General features: G+C 40.3%; 1 protein-coding gene across 1 annotated transcript in view; it reads right to left on the bottom strand.

Annotated features, from left to right (window-relative positions):
- COL24A1 (collagen type XXIV alpha 1 chain) overlaps window positions 1–27,708 on the bottom strand; it is a 369,727-nt gene that overhangs the window by 283,964 nt on the left and 58,055 nt on the right. Inside the window, exons 6-8 of the mRNA XM_027873950.1 lie at window positions 26,380–26,433; window positions 16,015–16,068; window positions 10,559–10,612 (exon numbers count right to left, since the gene is read on the bottom strand). Coding sequence (XP_027729751.1) covers window positions 10,559–10,612; window positions 16,015–16,068; window positions 26,380–26,433 — 162 coding nt within the window. The remainder of the gene's footprint in view (window positions 1–10,558; window positions 10,613–16,014; window positions 16,069–26,379; window positions 26,434–27,708) is intronic.

Below are 27,708 nucleotides of genomic sequence, written 5' to 3'. Positions count from 1 at the left end.
TTTACTGTTTGTAAAAACTTTCTCAAAACAAACCTATTAAGATAGATGGTATAAATATTATTGTCCCCATTTTATAGATGAGTAAATTGAGACTCAAAGAGACTAGGTGACTTATTTGGCCATGTTCAAACAGAGGCGAGATTCTGACTTAGTTCAGTACCTTTTCCATTATACATGGGTGATGCCTTATTCTACCCCGTAGGCTGTCCAGACCTTCTTAGTGTTGTGAGTTGGCCGGCTATCATCTGATAATCCTTGGCAAAGGGGCCTCTATGAATAGTCACATCATATGATAGAGACATATACCTACTCCATCTCTGTGCAGCCTCTTCTCTAGCCCTGTATTGTGATTATTTCCTTTTCATCTTCCTCCCATGCCACATGAGGAATAGAAAAAGAAGAGGAGGCAGAAATAGGGGTGATTACAGAGCCCAAAACCACAAATGGTTCAAGAGCCACCACATAGCCAGGGACTGCTTTCACTGATTTCTCTAGAGAAGGAATTCAAGTCTTTGTCCAACAGATCCATCTTGCAGTAACAGAGGTGTGAACACAGCTATAACATTGGACAGCTAGCTGAGCAGTGAGCACTATCCCAAAATTTCCTCCTTCCTTTCTCTGCTTTCCCTGCCAGCCCAGACTTTTATTGGCTTTGATAGTATGTCTTCCTGTGGTCTTTTTCCAGTGTGGTAGCTAATGCCATCTACACCTCTTTTAAATGTAATTTACAAAACTGCCAGTCACTTAAAGACCTTTCTCACTTGGGGAAGAATGCACTTCAAATCCAAAAACTTCAGGTTGGGTCTTGGCTCTCCCACTTGCTAACTGTTTGGCTGTTGGCAAGGGATTTAAACTCTCTGAGCTTCGATTTATTCATCTGTAAAATGGGAATCATGTCATTTATATTCCCTTTCTATTTATATTCCTTTCCTTTTTGTTGCCAGAAAAACACTATGTAAATGTGAGCTACTTAATCATTTCTATTTGTTTCTAGAGATATAAATGACAGCCTTAATCCCTTACAGCAAACTAAATGATTCTGGTACAAGTGAAAATGGTTAAAATGAAAAATTTGTGAATTGAAGTTTATCCCCCCCCTGCCAAACACTGAAAACTAACTTTGCCAATTCACAAAATGTCACAGAAACTATAGGATATTCATATTCCTTAATATTTAGAAATTAGGAGAGAGATTGACTAGAGATATAGATTCAGGAGTCACTTACACAGAAAAGACAACTGAACCCAGACCTTCATTATCATCAATCAATAGTCAGTCAACAAGCACTTATCAAATGCCAATTGCATGTCAGGCACTAGGTTAAGAGCTGGGGTTACAGAGGTAGAAGACAAATCCTTAATCTCAAGGGATTTACATGTATTAATGACTAATTTCTTCAGTTGATCCTGATGGGAATTTAACCCACTGTGGAATTTAGTAATGCTGCCAAAATGTATAGATCAAAGTATCCTCTGGAGAAGGATCCTACTGAGTAACATCCTTGGACCTCCACTGTGATTCAAGGGTAGATAGCATTAGCTCTTTAAATGCTTTATCACATGGCCTTGCTATTCAAGAATTTGGGATGTTACGGGAGGCAGCAAGGTGCTTCAGTGTATGGGGTGCAGGGCCTGGAGCCCAGAAGACCTGAGTTCTAATCCAGTCTCAAATACTAGCTGTGTGACCATGGGCAAGTCACTTAGCCCTGTTTGCCTCAGTTTCCTCATCTGTCAAATGAGCTAGAAAAGAAAATGACAAACCACTCCAATATCTTTGCCACAAAAAAATGAGGTCATGAAGGGTCAGACACAATTAAACAACACCAAATGGATTTGGAATCAGGAGTTCTTAACCTGAGTCCATGAATTTGGTTGGGAAAAAAATGACATTGGGCAGCTAGGTAGCACAATGGATAGAGGGTCAGGCCTGAAGAATTGAGTTCAAATGTGGCCTCAGACACCAGCTGTATGATACTAGGTAAGTCACTTGACTCTGTTTGCCTCAGTTTCATCACCTGTAAAATGAGTCGGAGAAGGAAATGGCAAACCCGCTCCAGTATCTTTGCCAAGAAAACCCCAAGTAGGATCATGAAGAGTCAAATATGACTGAAATGACTGAATACTTTCATAAAGTGAAAAGACTTCATGAAACTTCTTTATATTTGTACAAAATATTTCGCAGGAGCTGAGATGGATGTAAGTACTTACATTAGTCCTTTGCCCTTAGCCAGTCTCCTTGAGTTAATTTTTTTTGGTTACGAGTCTTGGGAGTTTAAATGGTAGATTTCTCAGTTTAATACAGTAAATTAACAACTGAGAGGCAGTATGACATAGTGACTGGCCTGGGAATTAGAAATAACTGCATTCCAGTCTGGTCTCTAACACTTACTGGCTGAGTAACCCTGGTCATTTAATATCAATGCCCCAAGCAACTCTCTATAAGACAAGCAGGTATTGAACAGTTACTGTTGTTTAGTTGTGTCCAAATCTTCGTGACCCCATCTAGGGTTTTCTTGGCAAAGATACTGGAGTAGTTTGCCTTTTTCTTCGCCAGCTCATTTTACAGATGAGGAAACTGAGGCGAACAGGGTTAAGTGACTTGCCCAGGGTCACACAGCTAGGAGGTGTGTAGGTAAGATTTGAACACAGGGAGATGAGTCTTCCTGACCCTCGGTCTAACACTCTGTCTAGAGTGCCACCTACCTGCCCAAAGTGGTTACTGATTTGATTTGGTAAAGAAGATTCCCTCACAGTAAGTTCTCTACATCAACAAAATTAACAACAACAACTAGCAATTATAAAGTATTTCAAAGTTGGCAAAGTACTTTACATAAGTGATTTCATTTGATCCTCATCACAGACCCTTTCACCTCTCCTCCCCTCCCCCGTAACAAACTGAAGACCCAAATATAGTGGTTTTTATCTGCCTCAAATCTGAGGCTCAAATGAAATGACTTCCCATGGCTCTACGCCGTGTGCGTGATGGAAACAACTTCTATAACAAACCTTTGAATTTTTGGTGGGAAATATACGTCACCTCTGGAAAACAGCTAAACTATGAGCTGATGGCAATGGTGCCGTCCCACAGCTGGTCAGCCTAGACCCTGAGGGATTCTTGGCCTAGCTGAACTCCCTCTTGGACAGTCTTAGCCCTGGGAAGTTTCCAAGCTGATTCCATACACTTGACCCTGCAGGGTATTATTAGGATGGCCACAGGGACTGGTTTTGGGGACAGCTAAGGAGAAAAACAGCAAGAGGAAAGGAAAATCCAAAGCACAGCTCTTAAATTTTCCTAACTTTTCAGGGGTGGGTTGGCATCAAACAGAAAAATGCTCATATTGGTAAAATGTAGATAAAAAGGGAGAAAAAGAGGCAAACCTTACATTTTCATAGTACAGGTGAGGCCAAAGTAAACCGTAACTGCCTATTTGCTTGGTCATCTCTTTCTTTGTCTCAATCCCACTTGCGGTTTTTACAGAGCTTCCTGAAATTCATCTTCTCTCTATTTTTCTCAACACATCCTCCTTACACCTCACCTTACACTCTGAATTCTATTTCCTCTTATCAACTCAGCACTGTAGACCTGAGTTTGAATCCTGCCTCAGATGTTTATTCTCTGGACAAGTCACTTCACCTCACTCAGGTTCTGTTTCCTCATCTGTAAAATGGGAATAATAAGAGAACCTACCTCCCAGGGTTGTTGAGAGTGTCAAATAAGATAACACATGTAAAATGCTTTGCCAACCTAAAAGTATCATATAAGTTGCTTTTTTGTTCAGTAATTTTTCAGTCATGTCCTACTCTTTGTGACCACATTTGGGGATTTCTTGGCAAAGATAATGGAGTGATCTGCCATTTCTTTCTCCAGCTCATTTCATAGGTGAGGAAAGTGAGGCAAACAGGGTTAAGTGACTTGCCCAGGGTCATACAGCTAGTCAGTGTCTGAGGCCAAATTTGAATTCGGGTCCTACTGACTCCATACCTGGCACTCTGTCTACTGCACCACTTATTATTACTACCTCCTTTGAGAAAAGTGATTTGTAAACCTCAAAGCACTCTATGAAGGAAAGTGGTTGTAATCATGATTGGTAACATTTGTTTTTCCAATTTAGTCAAATAGTTATCAATATCAAAGGAGTGTGCCCATCTGTCATTTCATGCATGGTTCAATGGAAAGAGCACCAACCAAGTGCTGATCCTGGTTACCTGCTGTGAGACCTTGGTCAAGTCACTTAACGTTTCTTGTCCTCATAATAACTAGCATTTTCGTAGTGCTTAAGTTTTGCCAAGTGCTTTACATAGATTAGCTCACTTGAACTTCACAATGAATAGGTGCTATCATTACCCCCATTTTACAGTTGAAGAAACTGAGGCAGTCAGAAGTAAAATGACTAAACCAAAGTCACACATTTAGGAAGGATCTGAGGCAGGATTTGAACTCAGGTCTTCCAGATTCCAAATCCAGGGCTCAATCCACTATACCACCTACTAACCTCGAAAAAGAGTTAGTTTCCGGTTTTTGATTTATAATGCTGAGAGTCTATCTGCAAATATAATGACCATTAATAGTTCCCCCATCCCTCCCTACCTAACCTGAAAACACAGACACATAAAAACATTTCCAGAGATAGAAAAATGTTCAGTATTTTGAAACTGCTTACCACAGTCACTATCAAATCCTATTCGTTAGTGACTCCTTCATAAAACCCATAAAATCATTTTGTCTTCATGACCTTTTTAATCCTAATCTTTGCAGGCACTTACAAGGCAGCTGCTAATTAGGTCCAGTAGAAAAGTCCAGGGTGGACTGAATTCAGCTCCCTCAGTCTCTAGTCAGAGAGATATTTATTGTTAGTAGAAACCAGACTTAGAACTTACGGGTGTCCCTCCACCGAAATAAGCAGTCATGAATGACTCCAGGTGTAATTGATCCTAAGGGCCCAGTGCTGTGCACGGTCAGCCATCCCAAGCTGTTTGGAGGAATGCCATTGTAACACTTTTCTGGAGCAACGTGCTGAAGGAAATCATGTGACTGTGCTCATTGGTAGAAACAGCTGGATTTGTAGTCAGTGAATTATAGATTTTGAGCAGAGGGCCCATGGAGACCATTGAATCTAACCCTTTCACTCTATGGGTGAGGAAACGAGGACCAGAGAGATTAAGTGATTAGTCTGGGGTCACATAGCTAGTAATGGGAGTCTTCCTGGCTTAAAAAAAAAAAAAACCTCCCAACTATGTTGTCTCCCCCATGTGAATGTGAGCTTCTTGAGAGCAGAGGCTGTCTTGCTTTCCTACCCTGAGCACTGAGCACAGTGCTTTGCCTCAATAAATGCTTCATTCATTCATTCATTCATTCATACAAGTCTAGTGCACAATCACACCACCCCACAACTCTCATACACAACCTGGGTGACATTAGGTGAGGTGGTTAATCACGAAGGGCTTTCGTTTTCTTAGCTGTAAAATGAAAGGGTTCAACTAAATAATACCCCAGATTCCTTCTGATTCTAATTCTATGATTTTATGACTGGTTCCACTTCAAATTTATAATCACAAAAACTGCTGCAGGGCAATCTTTCTATTTTTCCTTAAATTTCCCGTGGGGTAGCTAGGTGGCTCAGTGGATAGATCAATGGGCTTGGAATCAGGAAAACTCACCTTCCTGAATTCAAATCTAGCCTCAAATAATTAACTACTAACTGTGTGACCCTGGGCAAGTCGCTTAACCCTGTTTGCCTCCATTTCCTCATCTGTGTAGTAAGCTGGAGAAGGAAATGGCATACCACTTCAGTATCTCTGCCAAGAAAAAAGTCGGACACAACTGAAGTGACTCAACAACCACAGGTATCAAGTTCTCCCTCTTTTCTTTCTCTTCAAATCTTTTGTTCTCTCCTCAGGCCTTCTATACATCTTTTCCCCTCCTCAGTAGAGGCTTTCACTGCATATTTTGTTGGGAAAATAGTGGCCCTGAGTTCCACCTTCTCCCTTCTTCTATATCTCGAAATCCTTAGACACCACACCCCATCATCTCCCTTGCTCCAGGCTCCAACAAAGAAGACACCCTTCTCTTCACTGAGGCCATTCAATAATCTTCAGTGACTTGCCCCTGCAGTCTTCTCCTCTCTCTTTCTAATTTTCAGCTTTTCCCTATTTAATGGCTCCTTCCCTGCTTCTTGTAAACAAAATAATATCCCTAATGTTAAAAAAAACTCCTTCATTTGACCCTACCAGTCCCCTCAAGTGTTTATACTATATTTCTGTTCCCTTTGTGACCTAGACAAAAGCATCTATATATGTTGCTTAAACTTCTATCTTTACAATCCCTTCTCAACTCTTTGAAATCTGGCTTCTGACTTCATCACTCAACTGAAACTTTTTCTCTTATACCCTTGTCTCAGTCCTCCTTTTTAATCACTCAGTGTTCGACTTGTTGACTCCTTCTTGGATACTCTCTTCCCATTAGGTTTTTCTGATATGACATTATCCTGATTTCCTATGGGTCTGGCTTTTCCCCAGTTCTTTTGTTGGCTCATTATCCATGTCTCTTACCTTTTATATGGGTATATCCCAAAGTTCTAACTTTGTGAAGACTCTTCTCCCCTCCCCTCCCTCTTTCCTCTTCCTTCCCCTTCTCTCTTTCCTCCTTTTTCCCTCTTTCTGTCTCCCATGGGTTCACCCATCTTTTCTGTGCCAATGACTACCAGATAAAAATCTCCATCACTAATCTCTCTTAGCTTAGCTCCAGCCCCACATCATCCATTTTCTAATGGAGACTTCTAATTGGATTCCCATTAGCAGCTAAAACTCAATATGTCCAAAGCGGAAGTCATCTGTCTGCCCAAACTCTCCCATCTCCTCAACCTCCTTATTTTGTCGTGGTACCTATCCTTCAAGGCACCCAGGTTCACAGCACAGGAGTCATCCTCAACTTTTGGATATGCACACACGTCAGGTAATGAGACTTGTTAATTCTATTTCCACAACATCTTTCATTTTCATCTTGTCCTCTCCTCTCCCTCCTGATTGCTCTCCCTGCCTCCAATCTTTTACTCTATAATCCATTCTTCACACAGCTGCCTAATTAATATGGCTAAAGCATAGATGTGGCCCTGACATTCTCTTGGCCAAAATGTTTGGGTGCCTCCCAGTTGTCTCCAGGATAAAATACAAACTCTTTTCATTGACACTTAGAGATGATCCCACCTTCTCTTTCCAGGCTTAATGCCTATTCTTCTTCTTCATACATCCTCTCTTTTTTTAAAAAAAAAAATTAATAAATAAATAAATTAATTAATTTTTAGTTTTCAACTTTCACTTCCACAAAATTTTGAGTTTCAAATTTTCTCCCCATATCTCCCTTCCCCCAAGACAGCATGAATTCTGCTCCAGGTTTGCTGCGTGACCCACACCGAACTGCACTCCTCTCCCAGCATGGAGCAACAGACCTCTTCCATCAACTATCCAAGTTGTCTTGGACTGAAAATTTGTTTCACTCTGTCTTTTTGTGGGTTCTGTTGCTCTAGAATTTGTTTAGAGACATTTTTACAGGTATTTGGAGGGGTTTGGGAGAGAACTCAAGCAATAATTACATCTACATATCTGCTCAGGTTCGCCATGCTGGAATTGCAAATTTCACAACCACTGGAATAACTTGAAAGCGACAGATATCCCTGAATCAAGATTGGAATCTTTGGAGAAGCTGCCTTAGAAAGTAACCATTAGTATCTCTTTTCTTATAAGAACTGTCAGTGTTTAGACTGTAGTAACAGTCTATTTAGTGCTCCAAATATAATAACTATGATTAATTCCTTATTGGAAGGTCTTACAAGGTTGACTTTACAGAATGTGTCAGTACACATACATGCATATTGCTCTACGCTAAGGGGTGCACTAAGTAGCATTTAACATGCCTCTTTATAAGTTTATGTCAAGCCCACACCAATTAGAGGTAACCAGTCTGGAGTCTGGTGACTCCATGGAGGCAACCTTCTCTGTCTCAAGGGAGCCAGCAGCTCCTGACTACTGCCTAGGAGTCAGTACAGCCTGATAAGCAATCAGGATCATAGCATGATCATCTTGCTATTTACCATCTGTGTGACTTTGGCTAAGTTATTTAATCTCTCTTGACTTCAGGATTCCCATCTGCAAAATGGGGGTATTGGATATATGACCTCTAACAGAAAAGGCATGTAGGTAGTATAGTTGATAGAGTGCTGGGCCTGGAGTCAGGAAGACTTGAGTTCAAACAGTCTCAGATGCTTATTAGCTGTGTGGATCCTGGGCAAGTTACATGAGCTCTCTCTGCCTCAGTTTCCTCAACTGTAAAATGGGGATTATAATAGCAGCTATCTTCTAGGGTTGTTGTGAATCATAAAAGAGATGATATTTGTAAAGCTCTTAGCCCAATGCCTGGCATATGGTAAGTGCTTAATAAATGCTTGTTTTTTCTTCCTTCTTCCCTCCCTTACTTCCTTTTTCTTGTTTCTTTCTTCCTTTCCTACCTTTCTTATTCCTTTCTTCATTCTCTCTCTTCCTTCCTTCTTTCTTCCGTCATTCCTTCCATCCATCCATCCATCCCTTCTTTTTCCTTCCTTCCAACTCTAAACCAATGATTCCATGGAATTGTACTGAGCCAAAAGCCTACACTAACACATTATAACTGCCCATCCAGTAGGTATCATGGGGAAAGAGGCGAGGATGTCTTCCTAAATCTTAGCCTACCAAAAGAAAAATCATAGTGGGGGTAAATAAGTATAATATAACTTATTCTTACAGGGAGTTGATAATACCACAGTCTAACATATTAACCTAAAATATGACCTCTCTCCTAATCTTCTCCTTTCTCTGTAGTTGATAACAGAGGAAAGATGAGAAAACCAAACTGTGTCTATCCTGAGGGAATTCACACCAATGTCCCTCCAAGGGAACTAGGAGGAAGTCTGAAGCCCATTGGGCTTTAGCCAGTGTAGTTATTATGGCAAATAGGGCACTACACATTCCTGCCTTAGGGGAAAGCCTCTATAATGTGGTCTTCTTTCTCCTCAAAGACCACAAGTTTATCCAGTGGGGTTGAAATAAGTCCTTGAGCACGCACAGTCATCTTTGTTGACAGGAGTGTGGAGTAATAGATGGTCCCACTGGCCACTGCTCAAAGAACCCAGAGCTGCTGACTGGGAAGGAGGCTCACTTGCATCTCTCTAATCTCTTCCCATGCACAAACAACACCAAGCCTAAGGCTTTTGTAGAAATACCTGCATTTTGTTGTGGTCAAATTCAAATACTTGTTAACAACCAAGAAAATAAAAAAGACACTGAAAATTTAAATTGTTTAACGCAAATCTAGGCATTGTCTATAGGGTACTAATGAGAAATTCTCTTTTGAGATGATAATAATAATTATCAACAATACTCACAATAACAACTGTGATTACTACTAACATTCACATAAGGCTTTAAGGTTTACCAAGTGCTTTACAAAGCAGCTATAGAGCACTAGGCATAGAGGCAGGAAGATCCGAGTTCAAATTCAGCCTCACTTACTAGCTGTATGACCCTGGGCAAGTCATTTAATATCTATTTGTCTCAGTTTCCTCAGTTTTAAAATAGGGATAGTAATAGGAACTACCTCCCAGGGTTGTTGTGAGGATCAAATGAGAGAAGGAAAAAAGAAAGGAAGGAAGGAAGGAAGAAAGGAAGAAAGGAAGGAAGGAAGGAAGGAAGGAAGGGAGGAAGGAAGGAAGGAAACAAACATGTATTAAGTACCTACTAAGTATCAGGCACTGTGATACGTGCTTTAAAATATCCCATTTGATCCCCACAATAGCCCTGGGAGGTAGGTGCTATTATTACCATCCCCATTTTATAGTTGAGGAAACTGAGGCAGAGATCAAGGGACTCACCCAAGGTGAACAAGTGTCTGAGGCTGGCCTTAACCTCAGGTCTTCCTGATGCCAGACCCAGAGTTCTATCCACTATGGTACCATTAGTTGCCTCTAAGAATCCCAAAACCTCCAACTCAGAGAGGATGACAGAGCCTATCTGAAGGCCATATATGCCCAGGTATTCTCTCCACAACATCCCTGACAAGCCACCAGCCTTCCTCTGTATGAGGACCTCTAGGGATGAGGAGAATCACCATTTCTCCAGGTCATTCATTACATGTTTTGAAACCCCCGACTGTTAGGAAGGGTTTTCTCCTTAAGTTGAGCTCTCCATGTCCTTCTGTGCCACCTCTAATCATTGCTCCTAATTTTGCAAACCTCTGAGGCTGAGATGGACAGGTCTCATTCCACTTTTCTGTCACAGCCTTTTAAGATACTGGAGGATAACCATCAAGTTCTTGCTAAGAATGTCAGCTCTGGGATTCCCATGCTTTCCTGAGAACTTTCCATGGCATGATTTCTAAGGCCCCTCTCCACTCTGGTAGCGCCCCTCTGAGAATGCTAGGCCTTGATTTTAATGATCCAAGGACATTGGGAGTAGATAAGAGATATCTAATTCTTCTAATATATTGTACCCTTTACTTAGTTCAAATGTCAAAAGGAAAACTGAATCTTACCTTGTCTCCTTGAAAACCAGGAGGGCCTATGAACCCAAAGAGTCCTGGATCACCCTATTAAATAAGACAGATATAAAGATTTTATTTCATGGAAAAGGTAAAAAAAAAATTAAATTTCCTTTAACTGGACTACAGAACTGTGGCTTGCAGGCTGAGATTCTTTGATTTGCTTCGATCCGAAACATGCTTCAAGATTTAACGCAAGTGCCCCCTTCAACATGTCCTCTCCAAGCACTCTAACCGGAATCTCTTCCTCCTCTGAACTTTTATAGCACTCCTCATCAGTACCACCAAGCCTGGCATATAATCATCTTCTGTTATTGAATTGTTTCAGTCATGTCTGACTCTCCATGACCCCATTTGGGGTTTTCTTGGCAAAGGTACTAGAGTGGTTTGTCATTTCCTTCTCCAGTCCTTTTACAGATGAGGAAACTGAGGCAAACAGGGTTCAGAGACTTGCCTAGGGTCACATAGCTAGTAAGTGTCTGAGGCTGGATTTGAACTTAGAAAGATGAGTATTGCTGACTCCAGGCTCAGTGCTCTACCCACTATGGCGCCACCTAGTTGCCCTATTCTGTTGTGTTTCACATTTAAATGTGGCAGCACATGAGTGTATTCTATCACTTTTCAGAAATGTTAGTCTCTAAAAGAAAGAGTTATAGTTAGTTTTTTTTTGTTTGTTTGTTTTGTTTTGTTTCGTTTTTGAGCCCTCACAGCACCTAGCACAGAACAGAGTATACCAGAGGCATCAAAAAATTCTAAGATAAATTGACTTGAAATGAATTGTCACAGAGGGTAGAAACCTGAAACTGGGGATAAGATGTTACTCATTAAAAATGATAACCAGGATTTTAAAATGAGGATGGGGTGGGGTGTAGGGGGCCTGGGACCTGTGAATTCCTTAGTAGATGGGTGCTCAAAAGTCCTGGAAAAAGTAAAGATTGGCTACTGTCCAGCAAGTTATATGGGAAGTAACACGATAAGGTGAAAGTAACAAGAGTAAATGCTGATTTAGCACTTTAAGGCTTACAAAATCACTTCCTATTTTCTCATTTGACCCTCACAACAACCCTGTGAGGAAGGAGTGATGGCTATGCCCATCTTACAGATGAGGAGACTGAGGCTGACAAGTTAAGAGGGTTGTCCCAGGGTCACACAGCTAGTCAAAAAGGATTGATGTTTAGGTCTTCCAGGCTCCAACCATGACAACCCCATCACTCAATAAACTCCAGCAGCTCCTAATTACCTCCAAAGTAAAATAGAAAGACCTCTGTTTGGCAGTTAAAGCCTTTTGGAACCTGGTCTCTTTCTGTCTTTCCAGTCTGATTCAAGCACACAGAGCTTACACGTGATACTCCATTATACCACAGGCTGTCTCCCCAATTGGAATGTCCTCCCTCCTCACCTCCACCTTTCTCTGCTGTCCTTCAAGATTCAGTTCAAATCCCACCTCCACCAGAGCCTTTCCCTAATCCTCTTTCCCTCCCACCCCAGCCACTAGTGTATTCCATTTCTACTGTATATATCTTGCATGCATGTAGTCATTTGCGTGTTGTCTTTCCCATTAAAATATGAGCTCCTTCAAGAATAGTGGGAGGGATTAAGCATTTATTAAGTGCCTACTATATGCCAGGCACTGTGCTAAGTGCTCAACAAGTATGAACTCATTTGATTAGATTTTGAAAAAAAAAGAAATTATTTTGCCTTTCTTTGCAATCCCAGTGTTTAACACAGTACCTAGGTCAAAATAAACCTTAATAAATGCTTATTGATTGACTGGCTGACTATCCAATCTCCCCTGACTCCTAGGCAGTTCTGTAAGACTCTAAGTGACAAAGAAGTTGTGACCTGAATGGGTAGAAGGAATTTTCTCATCCAGGATTTTCTTATCCCAACCAGAGGTCCAGTCCCTGCCAAATTACAGGTCTAGTTCTCCGCCCTATTTCTAAGAGGGGCTGGGATCTCTGTTGGTAGAAGCAGATTCCTTGAGTTATCAAAAAATATCTATTTGACCCACTCTTATATTTCTACACCACGTTTAGACTCGGGCTTTCTGTTAACTACAGCTTCTTGGATATTTCTTTCATACATCACCATGTTGGAAATATATGTTCTTTTCTATAGATAGCTTTCACTTAAAGGCCATTATCCACATGTTATTAAATTCTATATTTTCCCACATTTCTCCTTAACAGTGTTAACCATAATGAGCACATGGGCATTTCAAAAGCAAACTATCTTAGAGGCTTCTTCAAGCCACCCTATATTTTGCACCAACAAGTAACTGGGAAAGAGAAGAAAATCAAAGTACCTGGTTTATTTGTGTTTGCTTTTGCTGGGAATTCTATTTTAGGCTGTCACCAGAACAGGGAAGGCTTCTGTTTTCTAAATTTTAAGGCCATGGAGGATACTATATTTATGCTTCTAAAAACAGGCCTCTTGAGCTCTAAGATATGGATTCCCTTGAATTGAGGGAACATAGCAGCTGCAGATAGGAGAGTAATGAATGATTCCATTACCAGGAATAAACTTGCCTTCCCTTTCCAAATAATTTCATCAATGAGTTTATCCGACACCAGGAGAAAAAATCTCTCCAGTTCTAGTTACCACACACCTGAGGGTTGCTGGGGTGAATCAGCTCAATCCTAAGGGAAATCTGGATGTGCTGAATAGGCTTATTCTACAAGGCATGATGATGATGGTTATCAGGTTGCAGTGAAGGAACTGGCAAAATACTTTAGGACTGAAAAAGGATGGAATGAAGCCTGCATGCACATGCCACATAAACAAAAACACCCTATAATTGTCCTGGAGAGCTCAAATCCCAGTCTAAACAAAGCTGCGGCAGATGCCTCCAGAAAGAACTTCTGTGCGACTGGAGACCTGCATTTATGAATTTGTCACAGTGTTTATAGGAATGTCAGTTATGATCATGTAGGCCTCTGCTTTATTTTCACGTAGTGCTTGCATTTTAGAGAGCAGGAAAGTGTAGTGATATGATAAATAATCTTAAGATTTTTGGGGATGCCCTGTACATGTTGTTTTTAGGACCTGCAAAGTGCTTTACATAACTAAGATAACTCATTTGGTCCTCACAACCACCTTGTGGAGTAGGTGCCCCTGTTTTACAGATGAGAAAACTGAGGCTGAGAGAGATTAAGTGACTTGCTGAAGGTATCACACAGCTTCTAAGTATCTGAGGTAAGATTTGAACTCGGGTTTTACTTACTCCAAGTCCAGCACTCTATCCACCATGTCAACAAAGTGCCTCCAAGCAGAGGCCTGAACTAGAAGTTAAAAGATCTGGGTTCCAGTTTTAGCTCCGTTACTCATCAGCCATATGTTAGTGTAAATAAGCCCTGGTTCTGGAGTCAGATGACCTGGGTTCAGATCCTGATTCTGTTACCTGTGTGACCTTGGACAAGTCACTTAACTTTCATGGGCCTCAGTTTCTGGGATAGATGACTTCCGTTGGATCTGTAATAGGAAGGCCTGGGTTCAAAACTTGATCCTGGGCTTTGGTTTCCTCCTTTGTAAAAACTTAGGGCCAATACAGTCCCTTTTAGCTCTAAATCTATGGTCACCTATCTCCAGGAAAATTATGTAAATTCTTTGAGCCTTTACCTTACCTAGAACCAGAGAATATCAGAGCTACAAGAGACACTGAGATAATCTCGCCCCAAACTCCCATTTTATAGATGAGGAAACGGAGGTGCTAGGGATATTTGTCTAAGGTCTTATGGGTCCCAGGGAGAAGAAAGAGCACTTAAGCCACATTTCTTACCCCAGGTCTAGGACTCTGTACTGTGCCAGTGTGCATATTTTATCTAAAGCAGAGATAATGCAGCCTGCCTAACTCGCAGGACCAGGGTGAGGATCAGTAGAGATAATGTAGGTGACAGCCCTGTGAAAAGCTTTCACAGCCAAATATAAGGCAATGCAGTGTGTATGTATATGTGTATGTGTATACATACATAGATATGCGTATACATGTACATGTGCATATAGGTAGGACAGCTAGGTGGCACGGTGGATAGAGCCCTGGGTTTGGAATCAGGAAGACTCATCTTCTGAGCTCAAATCTAGCCTCAGATACTTACTAGATGTGTGACCCTGGGCAAGTCACTTACCCCTGTTTGCCTCAGTTTCCTCATCTGTAAAAAAGAGCTGGAGAAAGAAGTGGCAAACCACTGAGGTGTCTTTGTCAAGAAAACCCCAAATGGGATCATAAAAAGTTGAACATGACTGAAAAATGACTGAACACCACATTTATATATAGACACACATGTGTGTATATGTGTGTGTGCATGTGTATATGATATACATACTCACATGTGTTTGTATGTGTGTGCATGTTATATGAGAAGCAACTTAGTGGCATGGTGCTTGGTTTCAAGAAGACCTGAGTTTGAATCTTGCCTCAGACACATAGAAATGATGTGACATTTGGCCTCAGTTTCTTCATCTGTAAGTTGGGAGGCCATAATTAGCACCAACTTCACGTGATTGTTGTGAGGATTAAATGAGCTGTTAAGTGCTTTCCAAAGCGTCATGTAAATTTTAGTGAGGTATGTATGTATTATCTATGTATTACTACATATTAAGTATGTGTGTTGTATGTATGTATGCTGTATGCATTTGGTCTAGGCCTGCAATTTCATCTCCTTGGGGAGCTCTTAGCACTCTCTGATGCAGATTATTAGCCTTATAACTCAGAGCCTTCCAGAGCAGTCAAGAGGCTCACTTATCCATAGTAACAAAGTGACTATATGATGAGTCTTTAACCTGTATCTTCCTGATTTCAATGCAAACCTTTTTTCTCCTATGCCTCAGTTTCTCTAATCTGTACATATAAATGCATTTAAACCCATATTTATCCTTAACGGGAATAGGGACTAGACCTGTGCTTTCTCTGGGACAGGGATCTCCCAGATGAGGAAAGTCCCTCTACCATTACAGGTCAACACCTCTGCTACTTACATAGTCTTAGAGAATTGCCTAGAGCACTGAGAGGTAAGTGACTTGCCCAAACTCATGAGGCCACTGTGTGTCAGAGGCAGGGCCTGTAGCAAGGTTCTCCTGGCTCCAAGGCCTGCTCTCTGTCCACTACACCATAATGGTATTGATAACATGAACACACTTTAGAGGAATACTTCTTCGTATACTACCTCCCACTCATCCCCTCACTCCCGTAGGGTCCAGGACTGTACATGCCCTTAGAACCACATTCATTAAAGAACTCTTGGTGATAGTGGTTCAGACAAGTCAATAAATAGCTAAATCAATAAATCAGTAAGACAATCAAACAATGAATATATTAACTAAATGAACATTAACACAGTGCCCAGGATGAATTCCTTTTTGTTCAATAGAGATTCAAAAAAAGTGCAAAAAAAGAAGCCAAACCAGAAAACCTTAACTCTAAGATCATCATGACTTTTAGATTTTTTCATTACCTTTTCTCCAGATGTGGCTTGACCTGGAGATAATCCTGGATCTCCTTTAGTACCCTAGGGTGTAAGAAGGAAAGGGTTAGTGAGGGGCAGGTTCATATACATTCTTGTATCAGCAGTCACTGAGCATACTGTATTTGGATAAGGCATTTCACTTCCCTGGCCCTCAGTTTGCTCATCTGCCAAGTTAATTGAGATGGATGACTTCAAAGTTCCCTTCCAGCTCTGAATCCAGGTCACCAATAATGACCCACATATGAGAAATCGCTTAAAAGACAACATCCAAGCAAGAAATGTGGGATTAGTTGGAGTCCAAGGAGCTAAAGCGAGAGATAACAGATGGTAATTTGAGTCCAGTCTTCATGGAAAAGACCTAGAGGAAAGTCTCCATGGCATTGTATGGATCATCTATGGAGAATTTATGGAAGGATGTACACAAGAATTATACAGAATGAAAAGGCATAGGTGAGTTACAACTCATGTTGGTAGAGCAAGTGTTCTAATCAACGCATCACAAATCCATTGGCTCATTGAAGTATAAATAATTTAATAACAATAACAGTAATAGCTCACATTTATATAGAATTTTAAGATTCACAAAGCACTTAAAAATATTATCTAATTTTATCCTTATAACATTACTGGGAAGCTGGGGGAAGGGACCCTGATGGTGGAAAGAGAAAGGAACAATCATTTATTAAGTATCCACCATGTGCCAGGCACTTTACTAAGTGCTTTACAAATATTAATTAATCTGATCCTCGCAATAATCCTGGCAGGCAGGTACTATTATTATACCTATTTTACAGTTGAGGAAACTGAGGCATGTAACCATGAAGTAACTTGTCAGGGTCATACAGCTAGTAAGCGTCTGAGGCCAGATTTCAAATCAAGGATTCCTGACTCCAGGCCCAGAGATCTTTCTTCTACGTCACCTAGCTGCATCTAGGTAGAGCTGTGTTAGTATTCTCATTTAGGGATGAGGAAAATGAGGCAGAAAGGTTAGATGATTCACCCAAGATTATACAGATAGTAAGTGTCTGAAACCAGACTGGAACTCGGGCCTTCCTGATTTCATGTCCAGTGATCTATCTACTATACCACCTACCTATCTCTATTCAAGAACTACATGTAGTTTGTGATATTAGCAAATGCCTTCACATATCTATCTAGATATAGCTATGTACATAGATACATACATGAATATGTGTGTATGTGTATAGATAGACACACATACATACATATACATATATACATACATGTATATGTGTATGTGTATGTATATCTCATATACCTGAATAAATCCTTTCAATATCAGGAGAATTTCTGAATATACCATCAATAAACAGCACCAGCGTCCTCTCAGAGTTCTTCCTGTACATTAGGATTTGAAGTTCTAATGGTTAGGAGCCTGGGGCCCACAAGGTCTCAGAAACACAGGATTTGAGAGTTAGAAGAAACCTCAGCCTCCATTTTGCCTAACCTATACACTAAAGTGTCTGCCACCAAGCCTCTTTACCAAAGAGTACCATCATGGTGGCAAGGTCCCTTTAAATTTTACCTCAGTTTCCCATTAGAACCTAATTGATTCATTCATTCAACAAGCATTTATTAAGCTCCTATTGTATGTAAAATACATACAGTAAAATACAGGACCTGCTCTTAAGCAATTTACATTCTGTATTCATATGGTATATTTATAACTTGAATATGATTTTTTAAAAGCCAAGTCACTAAGCATTTACTAAACTTCAGGCAAAGTGCTAAGCATTGGGGATGTAAAGGAAGACAAAGAAATCCCTGCTCTCCAGGAGCTCCCTCTCAGTCTAATGGGGAGACAACATGCAAGTAATAGGTATAAACAAGATCTGTCCAGGATGAATTGGAGGTAATCTCAGAGAGGGCCCTAAAATTAAGGGTGATGGAGAAAAGTTCCTTGCTAAAAGGGAGGATTTAGCTGAGACTTGAAGGAAACTAGGAGGTGAAGATGAGGAGGGAGAGAATTCCAGGCAGAGTTGGGAGATGGAATGTCTTGTTCAAGGAACGACAAGAAAATCGCTGTCTGTAGCTCTCAAGGTACATGGTGGAGGGAGGGTGCGAGGTCTAAGAAGACTGGAAAGGTAGGGAGAAGCCAGGTTATGAAGGCTTTGTAACACCAAGAAATTTAAATTTGATCCTGGAGGATGGAGGTGACAGTGATGTGGTCAGCTGTTCAGTCATTTTTTGGTCACGTCCAACTCTTCATGACCCCATTTGGGTTTTCTTGGCATAGATACTTAGCAGAGTGGTTTGTCATCTCTTTCTCTAGCTCATTTTATAGATTAGGGAACTAAGGCAAACAAGGTTAAGTGACTTGTCCAGGGTCACTCAGCTGGTAAGTATCTGAGTTCAGATTTGAACTCAGGTCTTCCTGACTCCAGGTCTAGTGCTGTATCCACTGTGACCCCTTGCTGCCTTATTAAGGCAGGTATTTTCCATAAAAATGGCTAAAACCAGAAGCAAATGCTATCCCCTGGCTAAAGTGACAGAAACAGTATGCATTGTTTTTAGGGTTCCTTAAGGAATCCTTCTTGTAGCCGGTCTGACTACTAGCAGATTGCCTAGGGTAGAATTGGTATCACATGGGAAGGTTATTATGCAGACCTTGGACTCAGCATGCATCTTCAAAGGGCTGTTATGAAACTATTTGTGCATTTCATTGGCACTAGTAAAGATTTGTATCTATCCTCTAACAAAAAACAAAATAAACAAATAATCCATGCAATGTTTGATGGCATCGACAGAAAGGCTATTCCATGGAGGGAAGGGACATTTGAAAGCCGTAAATGGAACCTACTTCTTTGTAGAACTGATTAGTACAGCAATATTGTCACAATTAGCCTCATAATGGAAGCTCTATGATCTCAGTTAATGAGATGAATAGCTCTTGTCCCCTTTATTACATTTTGCTAACACTGTGGGGAATTGCAATGAAGCTATTACAATGGCCACGTGGCCCTTTGATCTTCTAATGTTTAACTGTTTAGAGACATCGCTCTCAAGGGTCAGGCATAATCCCAATGAGGGTTGTCTTTATATTTCAAAACAGGTACTTACGTAAGCACATCCACAGTGTGTCCCTAAAGGAACAGCCTTTGCTTGTTAGTTTTACATGTATTCTACTTTATACGGGTAGGTATATTAAAGGATGTTTTGTTCTATTCAACATAAAGAGATCAGCGTCTGCATTGTTAACCCAAGATTCTTACAACAGATGAGAAGCTGTTTGAAAAATAAGACTGGAAATCTCATTCTTTGTGGAGAACAGGGAAAATCTTGTAATTACTTGCACTAAAGGTACAGTGTTTCTATTTCTATAGAGCCAAGTGATTTCTATCTGTGCTCAAAGTACAAGCTTGTCTCCCTGCTTTAAGAGAAGGTAAAATGGTTTGAGGATGCTTCTTTACACTCTGGGTTTGGAGGACAAAAGTTTGTCAAGTAAGGGTTGAAACTGACTGAGTCAATCAATCAAACCATTTAAAGATCCAGAGAAAGAACTGATAAATAGAAGTATGTATAGAATGGTTTTACATACACACACCCCCCTCGCCCCCCCTACATATGTATAGAATGGTGTGTGTGTATGTGTGTGTGTGTGTGTATACACATGTATATATACATATATATATTTGTGTCTAATGGTAGCCATCGCAGAGGTGGGGAGTGAAGAGAAGAAAAAAAAAGTTACATGATAACTTTATTATATATTTAAAAGTAATAGCAAGTCATACGTAATAGATTTGCAGTTTCATGTACAATCATCTTTTTTTCCTATTTTACTATGTGGAAATGCTTGTATTATTTCTTAAGTTCAGAATAAAATAAATTAAATTAAAAAAATAAAGATGCTGCACCCTGAAGGCTAAATCAGGTGAAAATACTTCTCTATTGAATAAATCAATCATGGGCTTTAGACTAAAAATGAAAAGAGCCTTGATCAATGTACATGTCTCTGAAAGCCAAAGGTTGAACTAGAGTGATGTTGTATAGGAATTCTGTTCGGATTCATTGAAGTCTTGAAAAGGCTCTGTGAGGTTTGTATAACCCCAGTGAGCTAGTTTGGAATTGGAGCTTCTGCCTGAACAGAAGAGAAAGGTTTCATTGAAGCCTCTAAGAAGAAATCATTTGGAGGGGAGAGACAGTAACTTGGTATCATATTTGATCCCTCATATTTGACCCCTGGTCCTTGGGCTAGAGGAGTACTTCATGAACTTGAGAGGGCTGGAGGTTTTAGATTTTTCATTGGCATCCCAGCAGCATCCCATAGATAGTAGTAGCTGAAGGCAATGAGTGCATTGAGAGCCGAGGACAGACTGGATACAATGAGGAAAGGTATTTCTAAGGCTCTATAAGAAGCCTAGCAGAAAAGCTTTACTATCTTAGAGGTACGGTTGTTGTGCTTCATTCTTGAAGAGGACCAAAATGGCACCACTATATTGGGGTCAAGGTACAGTGTGTTCAATTGTGGGTGATCAGACCAATATGAGTTTGGAAAGCTGTACTACAGGTCAGGCAAAAATAGTCACTATGAACATTTGGAGTGGAGATATCTCTAAATTTACACTTCTCACATTTCTTTGGAGCTATTATAATTCTGCTTCATTCAGAGCACAGAGCCTTCTTTGATGTGGGCACGCCACGCTTGGTGGTCCTGTGCCGGTGTCTCCCATTTCTCACAATCGATACTAAAGTTCTTCAGAGAGACCTTGGCAACATCCTTGAACTACTTCTTCTGACCTCCATTTGAGCACTTGCCTTGTGTGAGTTCTCCATAAAATAGTCTTTTAGACAAACGTACTTTTGGCATTATCTAAGAGGTATATATACCTTGAGAAAAAGCACTTCCACTAGCTGTGAGTTACCCCTTTGCCACATACACTCAAAGTTTGAACCTACTTTCCCCCTTATAGAATAGTGTATCAAAGACAAAGGGGATTGTTTTGTACTAACTATATTACCATTATAAACACCAGTTCCAAAAACAAATTAAGCCTCATTGGCTGTTATCAACTGATGATCAATGGGAAAAACACATAGGTAGGGGCTCCTGAGCTATAGAATTAAGCAAAAATGAAGTAAAATAAAATAACCCCTAGGCTACCCTTAGATGAGTGAAAGGAGACAGCATTGCTGCGTTCTTGGAATCAAACCTGCCAGTATGGATGGCAGTTAGAAGTGTAGGTTCAAAGCATGTATTTATACTTTTAAAAATGGAAGTAGGGCTTCAATATGTTTTTTTGATTACTATAAGGACCTGAACGGGTAGAGGGAAAACATGACCTCATGATCTGGATCAGAATAAAGAGTGGAAGAACGTCACACAGATTAGGAAGAGAAAGGACCACTGTACATTGAAACTTTAAGCGCACACATGTATTTGAAGACCTTCCGAAAGAGGAGGGAGCTGAACAATCTGAAGAGAAAGGAGCAGCTTTTCCTTCAAGAAATAATAACGTACATCCACAGTTGTTGCCACTCGCGATATTATCCAATAGGCATCAGGCTATACATCTTTAGACTCCATCATCCCTTCCCATTAACACCCAAGTTATGGTAAAACAAAACAAAACAAAAAACCCCTCTAGACTCAAATGTCTATACAGAACTGCACAAAGTGTAGGCTACCACAAGATGAACTGGAGATCCTAAAGCAACAAGCTAAATGTGACTTTACCGGTATCACTGAGACTTGATGGGATAAAATCCATGACTAGCACATGGCTCTTGTAGGATACGCTGCATTCAAAAGAAATAGGATGGGTAAAATGTGGGGTAGAATAACACCAGCCATTAGGAAGATACGTTGTTGTGAGGCACTATCTGATGATGAACAAGGGAGGGAGAACACAAGGAAGAACTCTGGGGTAATGATCAATGGAAGAGAAACAGGAAATTTTGTCATCAGATTATCCTATGGACCAGTGATGTCAAACTGAAATAGAAAAGGGGGCACTGAACTGTATATGAGGATCCCTGTGAACACATATTGATGCAGAAAATGACATATTTATTATGCATTACTACATATTATTATTATGTGTATATATTTAAACATATTAACTATGCATTGTTATAATATAATACATAATAATGTTATATATTATATTTTTATTTATTTTGTTAAATATTTCTTAATTACATTTCAATCTGGTTGGGGCCACACTTGAGAGTTTTACAGGTTACATATTTGACACCTCTGTATATAGACCATCTGGTTAAAAAGTGGAAATAGATGAGGATCTTGAGGAACAAATCAGAAGCCTGGTATAAGCGTATTTTATTAGCGATAGAGAATTTCATGATATAACTGTGACAGGAGACTTGACTTAGCATAATGATAACTTCATCATCCTTCAAGGAGCAGAGGAACCAATAAGGAGAAATTTCTATTCTGAATCTGATTCTCACAAACTATTCTGAAACCAGTTTCTGGGATGGAAATGATGGAAACAATGGTGGGCGGATGATTTTTGACTCTTAAAGTTAAGATATAAGAGAGGAAAACCATGTTGATTGTGTAATGCGCTGCAGTACTGGGAGATTTTCAAAGGGCTCAGTGGAAAGAAAGATGATGACTCATGGATTCTACAAGAGGAGAAATGGGAAACTCAAAAATGAAGTTCTGAGATCAGAAAAGGAAATAATTGTAATTCTCCAAAGGAGAAAAATTGAAGTGGTTTATAGAGACTAAGGTAGGTGCACAAAGAATTCACCAACCAATTTATTTTTTTTAAAGGAAAGCATGTAGAATGCAAGTGTTCCTGATAGAGGAAAAATACAAAAGCATAGTATGGTCCTGTTACAATAGTATCAAGAGCATAGCTCAGAAAATTGAGATTGGGAAGGAAAGCCTCCAACAAGAGAGTTTGGTTTATTTCTTTATAATGTATTCAGGAAGAGAGGAATATCAAAGAAGAGATTGGGATACTACTTATAGTGGATAGGACAGAGGTGGGGAACCTGCGGCCTTGGGGCCACACTTGGTCTGCTAGATCCTTAAGTGCAGCCCTTTGGCTGAATCCAAACTTCATAGAACAAGTCCCTTTGCCCCTGAGACAGGACAATCATAAGTGATAACTGCTTAATTTTTATTTTACTTCTGTTCTCTCTGCCAACGAAAATGATCTTGGGAATTGAAAAAATGGCTAAAAGGGGATGATGATCAACGTTAATAGAGAGGAAGTAAGAGAGTACCTTGCTGCCATTGAAAAATTCGTGTGACTGGGCACAGAACTACTTATTCTTCATCTTCATCATAACCTCCAGTCTCCCTGTCCCTTAGGTTTCTCCAAGGCCAGTCCCCCTACCCCAATTTCTTTCTTTCCTTCCCAATATTAACTCTACAGTTAATTGGTTTAACTAAATACTATCTTCAAGTCTCAAATCTATTATCCCTTTGCCCCATACCTTGCCAAATCTCAACCCTTGAATCCACTCCCTAAGACCATTCTTCAAAATATCTGCCTCAAAATAAAATAAAATTAAATAAATATCTGCCTCCTTGACCTCTCCTTATATGGGTCACCTACAAATTTATGGTATATAATCTCAACTAGGTCTTCTCTGCTACAAGACAATGCTTTTACTACTCTTCCCCAATTGGCTATCAGTCTCCACATGATGGATATTTCAAGCCTTCTCTTCTCTTTCTCAAGTATCCCATGCCACACCCTATCCCTCCCTCTTAGCAGAGGATCTTAATTATACTTTACCAAGGACATCTGTCATGAGCTCCCTCTTCCTTTATATCACATCCCCCAAAATCCACTCTCTCTTCCTTTACTCCAGTTTCTGATCAAGAGGTGGCCCTTCTCCAAAACAAAGCCAAGATCCCTACTTGTGCCTTTATCCCATCCCCTTTTATCTCCACTGACAGCTTGCCCCTGCAATCATTTCCCCCTGTTTTCTAATTTTCATTTTCTTTCTATCCACTAACTCATTATCTGTTCCATACAAATATGCCCAGGTAGTCCTCATGTTTCAAAACAAAACAAAAAAACCTTTATTTGAACCTACCATCCCCTCTAGCATTCATCTTCTATTTTTCCTCTCTTTTCACAGCCAACATCCTAGACAAACCTGTTTAGGGTTGTGGCTTCCACTTTCTGTCTTCTCACTAACTTCCCGACTTCTTGCAAATGTCTTCCAACCCTATTACTCAACTGAAACAGCTTGTTCCATTACCAATAATTCCATGACTAACAAATTGGATAACTTTTTTTTTCAGTCTTTATTCTTCTCAACCTTTGTGAAACATTTAATGCTGTTGACCAACTTCTGGATATTTTCTCCTCTCTGGAGCATGATACTGCTCTCTTGATTTTCTTCCTGTCTGGAAATCCTTCCCAGTCTCCTTTGCTGGATTTTTAACCATTTAACCAGCTCCTATGTGTGGGTGTCCCCCAAGGCTATGTACTTGTCCCTCTTCTCTTCTTTCTCTACACTCAGTAAGATTATTAGCTCCTATGGGCTCAAATCTAGTTAGAGAAATAGAAGAAAAAATTTATTTCTTACTCCAAGGTCTATATATCCAACTCTTACCTCTCTCCAGAGCTCTATCTACCTATTAAATATTTCCAACTAATGTCCCATTGTCATCCAAAATTCAACATTACCAAAGCAGAACTCGTATCTACATACACATACACACACACACACACACACACACACACACACACACACACACACACACTCAAACCCCCTATTTCAGAAAAGGGCAGCACCATCCTTCCAGTGACCCAGAGTGACACCCTCAGAATCATCCTCGACACAATAATCTCCTTCACTCCATATAACCAGTTGGTTGTCAAGCCTTGTCAATTCCACCACCTTAATATCCCTCATATCCATTCTCTTTTCTCCACTCAAAGTGCCACCACCTTCGTTCAGGCCCTCATCACTTCCTGCCTGGATCATTACAATAGCTTCAAAATTGCTCTTCCTTTTTCCAGTCTACCCCCACTTCAATTTGTCTCACACACAGCTATCCAAATGATTTCCTTGATGCATAAGTACAAGGCCATCATTCCTTTGCTTAAAAAAGCTACCAGGGCTATCCATTGCTTCTATGATAAAATACAAACTTCTCTGGCATTTAAAGTCATTCAGACTCAAACTCCAGCCTCGCTTTCTAGGCTTACTATGTATTGCTTTATGTATCCTGTGGTGTTCTAGCTAAACTGGTCTACACGTTCTTGTTTCCCATGGCTAAAATTCCATTTCCTACCTCCAGACCTTTGCCCAGGCTATCCTTCATAACATTTTTGGCATCAGCTTTGACATTCTAATGAGTGTGAGGTAGAAACTTAGAGTTGCCTTAATTTGCATTTCTTTAGTGATCTAGATTTATATCTATCAATTAGAGAAAATGGCTGAACAAATTATGATATACGACTGTGGTGGAATCCTATTATGCCATGAGAAACGATGAAAAGGAGAGCTTCAGAAAAACTAGGAAGACTTAAATGAATTATTGAAAGAGTGAAGTGAGCAGAACCAGGAAAAGAATTCATATTATATTAAAAACCTTTTTCAAAATGAATGATTTGGAAAGACTCTAATCAATGAAATGATAAAACATTGTTCCAAGGGATCAATGATTAAGATCATGATCCATCTCCTGATGGAGATTTGATGGACTAAATATGCAAGATGAGACATATTTTGGGACATGACCAATTTGAGAATTTGCTATGCTTGACTATGCATATATTACAAAGAGTTTTTTTTCTTTTTCAAGAAGGGGGAGGGAGTATAGTTTAGATTCCATGTCCTTTAGGAACCCCATACTCTTTCGTCGGTATTTTCTATTACTGTGACTTCCATACGTTCTCATTTTATTTACACATTAAAGATACTTTGGGAGTTAAGTATATTAGGTATTGGCCTCACTTTAGGGCAGGTAAAGACAAATATCCTAGACCTTGAGAAGAATGGGGATCCTGTGTCTTAGAGTTGTTCACTCCCTGCTTGTAATAACTCTGTAGAAATGCCATCACTTGGTGCAGTTAGGTGGTGCAGTGGATAGAGCACTGGCCCTGGAGTCAGGAGGACCTGAGTTCAAATTTGGCTTCATACACTTAATACTTACTAGCTGTGTGACCCTAGGCAAGTTATTTAACCCCTATTGCCTCACTGAAAAAAAAAATTCCATCACTTGGCAAGGACAGAGGAAAAAGGAACAATGACAGCTTCCTTCTGGGAGTCCTTTCATCTTCTCCTATCCTGAAGCCTCAGACATATTCTCTTTCCAAATGCTCAGTTTACCAAGGTGCCGTGTTTATACAGCATCAGGAAAATTATATGACTCTTGCGAAATCAATCACTTACCTTTGGACCAGGTAGCCCAGGCAATCCGGGGTTCCCATGTGGTCCTGGCATGCCCTATAAGTAATGAAAAAGCAATGTTAGTCATGGATCAGATAAGATGCTTTCTATTAATATAATACTTTGCAGCTGATGGTTCAGTAGATAAAGCATGGAGCCTGGAGTGAAGAAGAACTAGTTCAGATCCAGCATCGGACACTTCGTAGTGGTGTGAGAAAGTTATTTGAGCTCTCAATCGATCAGTCAATAAATAAATATTTATTTAATGCCCACTATGTGCCAGGAACATAATGTGCTGTGCTAAGTACTAGGGATAAAAAAAAATTAGGCAAATAGGCAGTCTCTGCCTTCAAGGAGCTCACAATTTAATGGGGGAGACAATAAGCATACACATATGTACAAACAAAATATATATCTCAGATAAATAGGAAATAAATAAAGGAGGGAAGAAAGTAGAATGAAGAGGGTCTGAGAAAAGCTTCCTGTAGAAGGTGGGATTTTAGTTGGGCCTTAGAGGAAGCCTGGGAAGCTAGTCGGCAGAGAAGAGGTGAGAAAGCATTCCACAGATGGGGAAATAGCCAGAAAAAAATGCTCCCAGCTGAGAGGTGGAGGGTCTTGTTCATGGAACAGCTAGGAGGCCAGCTAGGAGTGTCATTGGATCAAAGAGTACCTGACAGAGAACGAGGTGTAAGAAGACAGGAAAGATGGGAAAGGGCTAGAGTGTGAAGGCTTTGAATGCCAAAGAGAGGATTTTGTATTTGATCCTAAAGGCAATGGGAGCTGTAGAATTTATTGAGTAGCAGGGGTAGAGGGCGGGGTGATATGATCAGACAATCACTTTAGGAAAATGGTGGCTGAATGGAAGATGGATTAGGACAGGGAGGGACTTTAGGCAGTCAAACCCACCAGCAGGCTATTGGAATAGTACAGGGGTGAGAGGGTGAAGTCCTGCACCAGGGAGGTGGTAGAGTGTCAGAGGAGAGAAGGATAGATGTTGCAAAGGTGAAACCAACAGGCCTTGGCAACAGATTGGGTATGGGGAACAGGGGTCTGAGGGATAGTGAGGGATGAGGATGACACCTAGGCTGTGAGCATGAGGGACTTGGAGAACCGTGTTGTCCTCTATAGGAATAGGGAAAGTAGGGGTAGAGGGATTTAGGGGAAAAGACAAGGAGTTCAAGGGGCAGCTAGTTGGCTCAGTGGATAGAGCACAGGTCCTGGAGTTAGGAGGACCTGAGTTCAAATTCAGCCTCATACACTTGACACTTAACTAGCTGTGTGACCCTGGGCAAGTCACTTAACCACAATTGACTTGCCAAAAAAAAAAAAAAA

The sequence above is a fragment of the Vombatus ursinus genome, unplaced genomic scaffold (genome assembly GCF_900497805.2).
Source record: "Vombatus ursinus unplaced genomic scaffold, bare-nosed wombat genome assembly UNPS02014803.1, whole genome shotgun sequence".
NCBI classification, from domain to species: domain Eukaryota; kingdom Metazoa; phylum Chordata; class Mammalia; order Diprotodontia; family Vombatidae; genus Vombatus; species Vombatus ursinus.
This window is presented reverse-complemented; position numbering and strand designations above follow the sequence as displayed.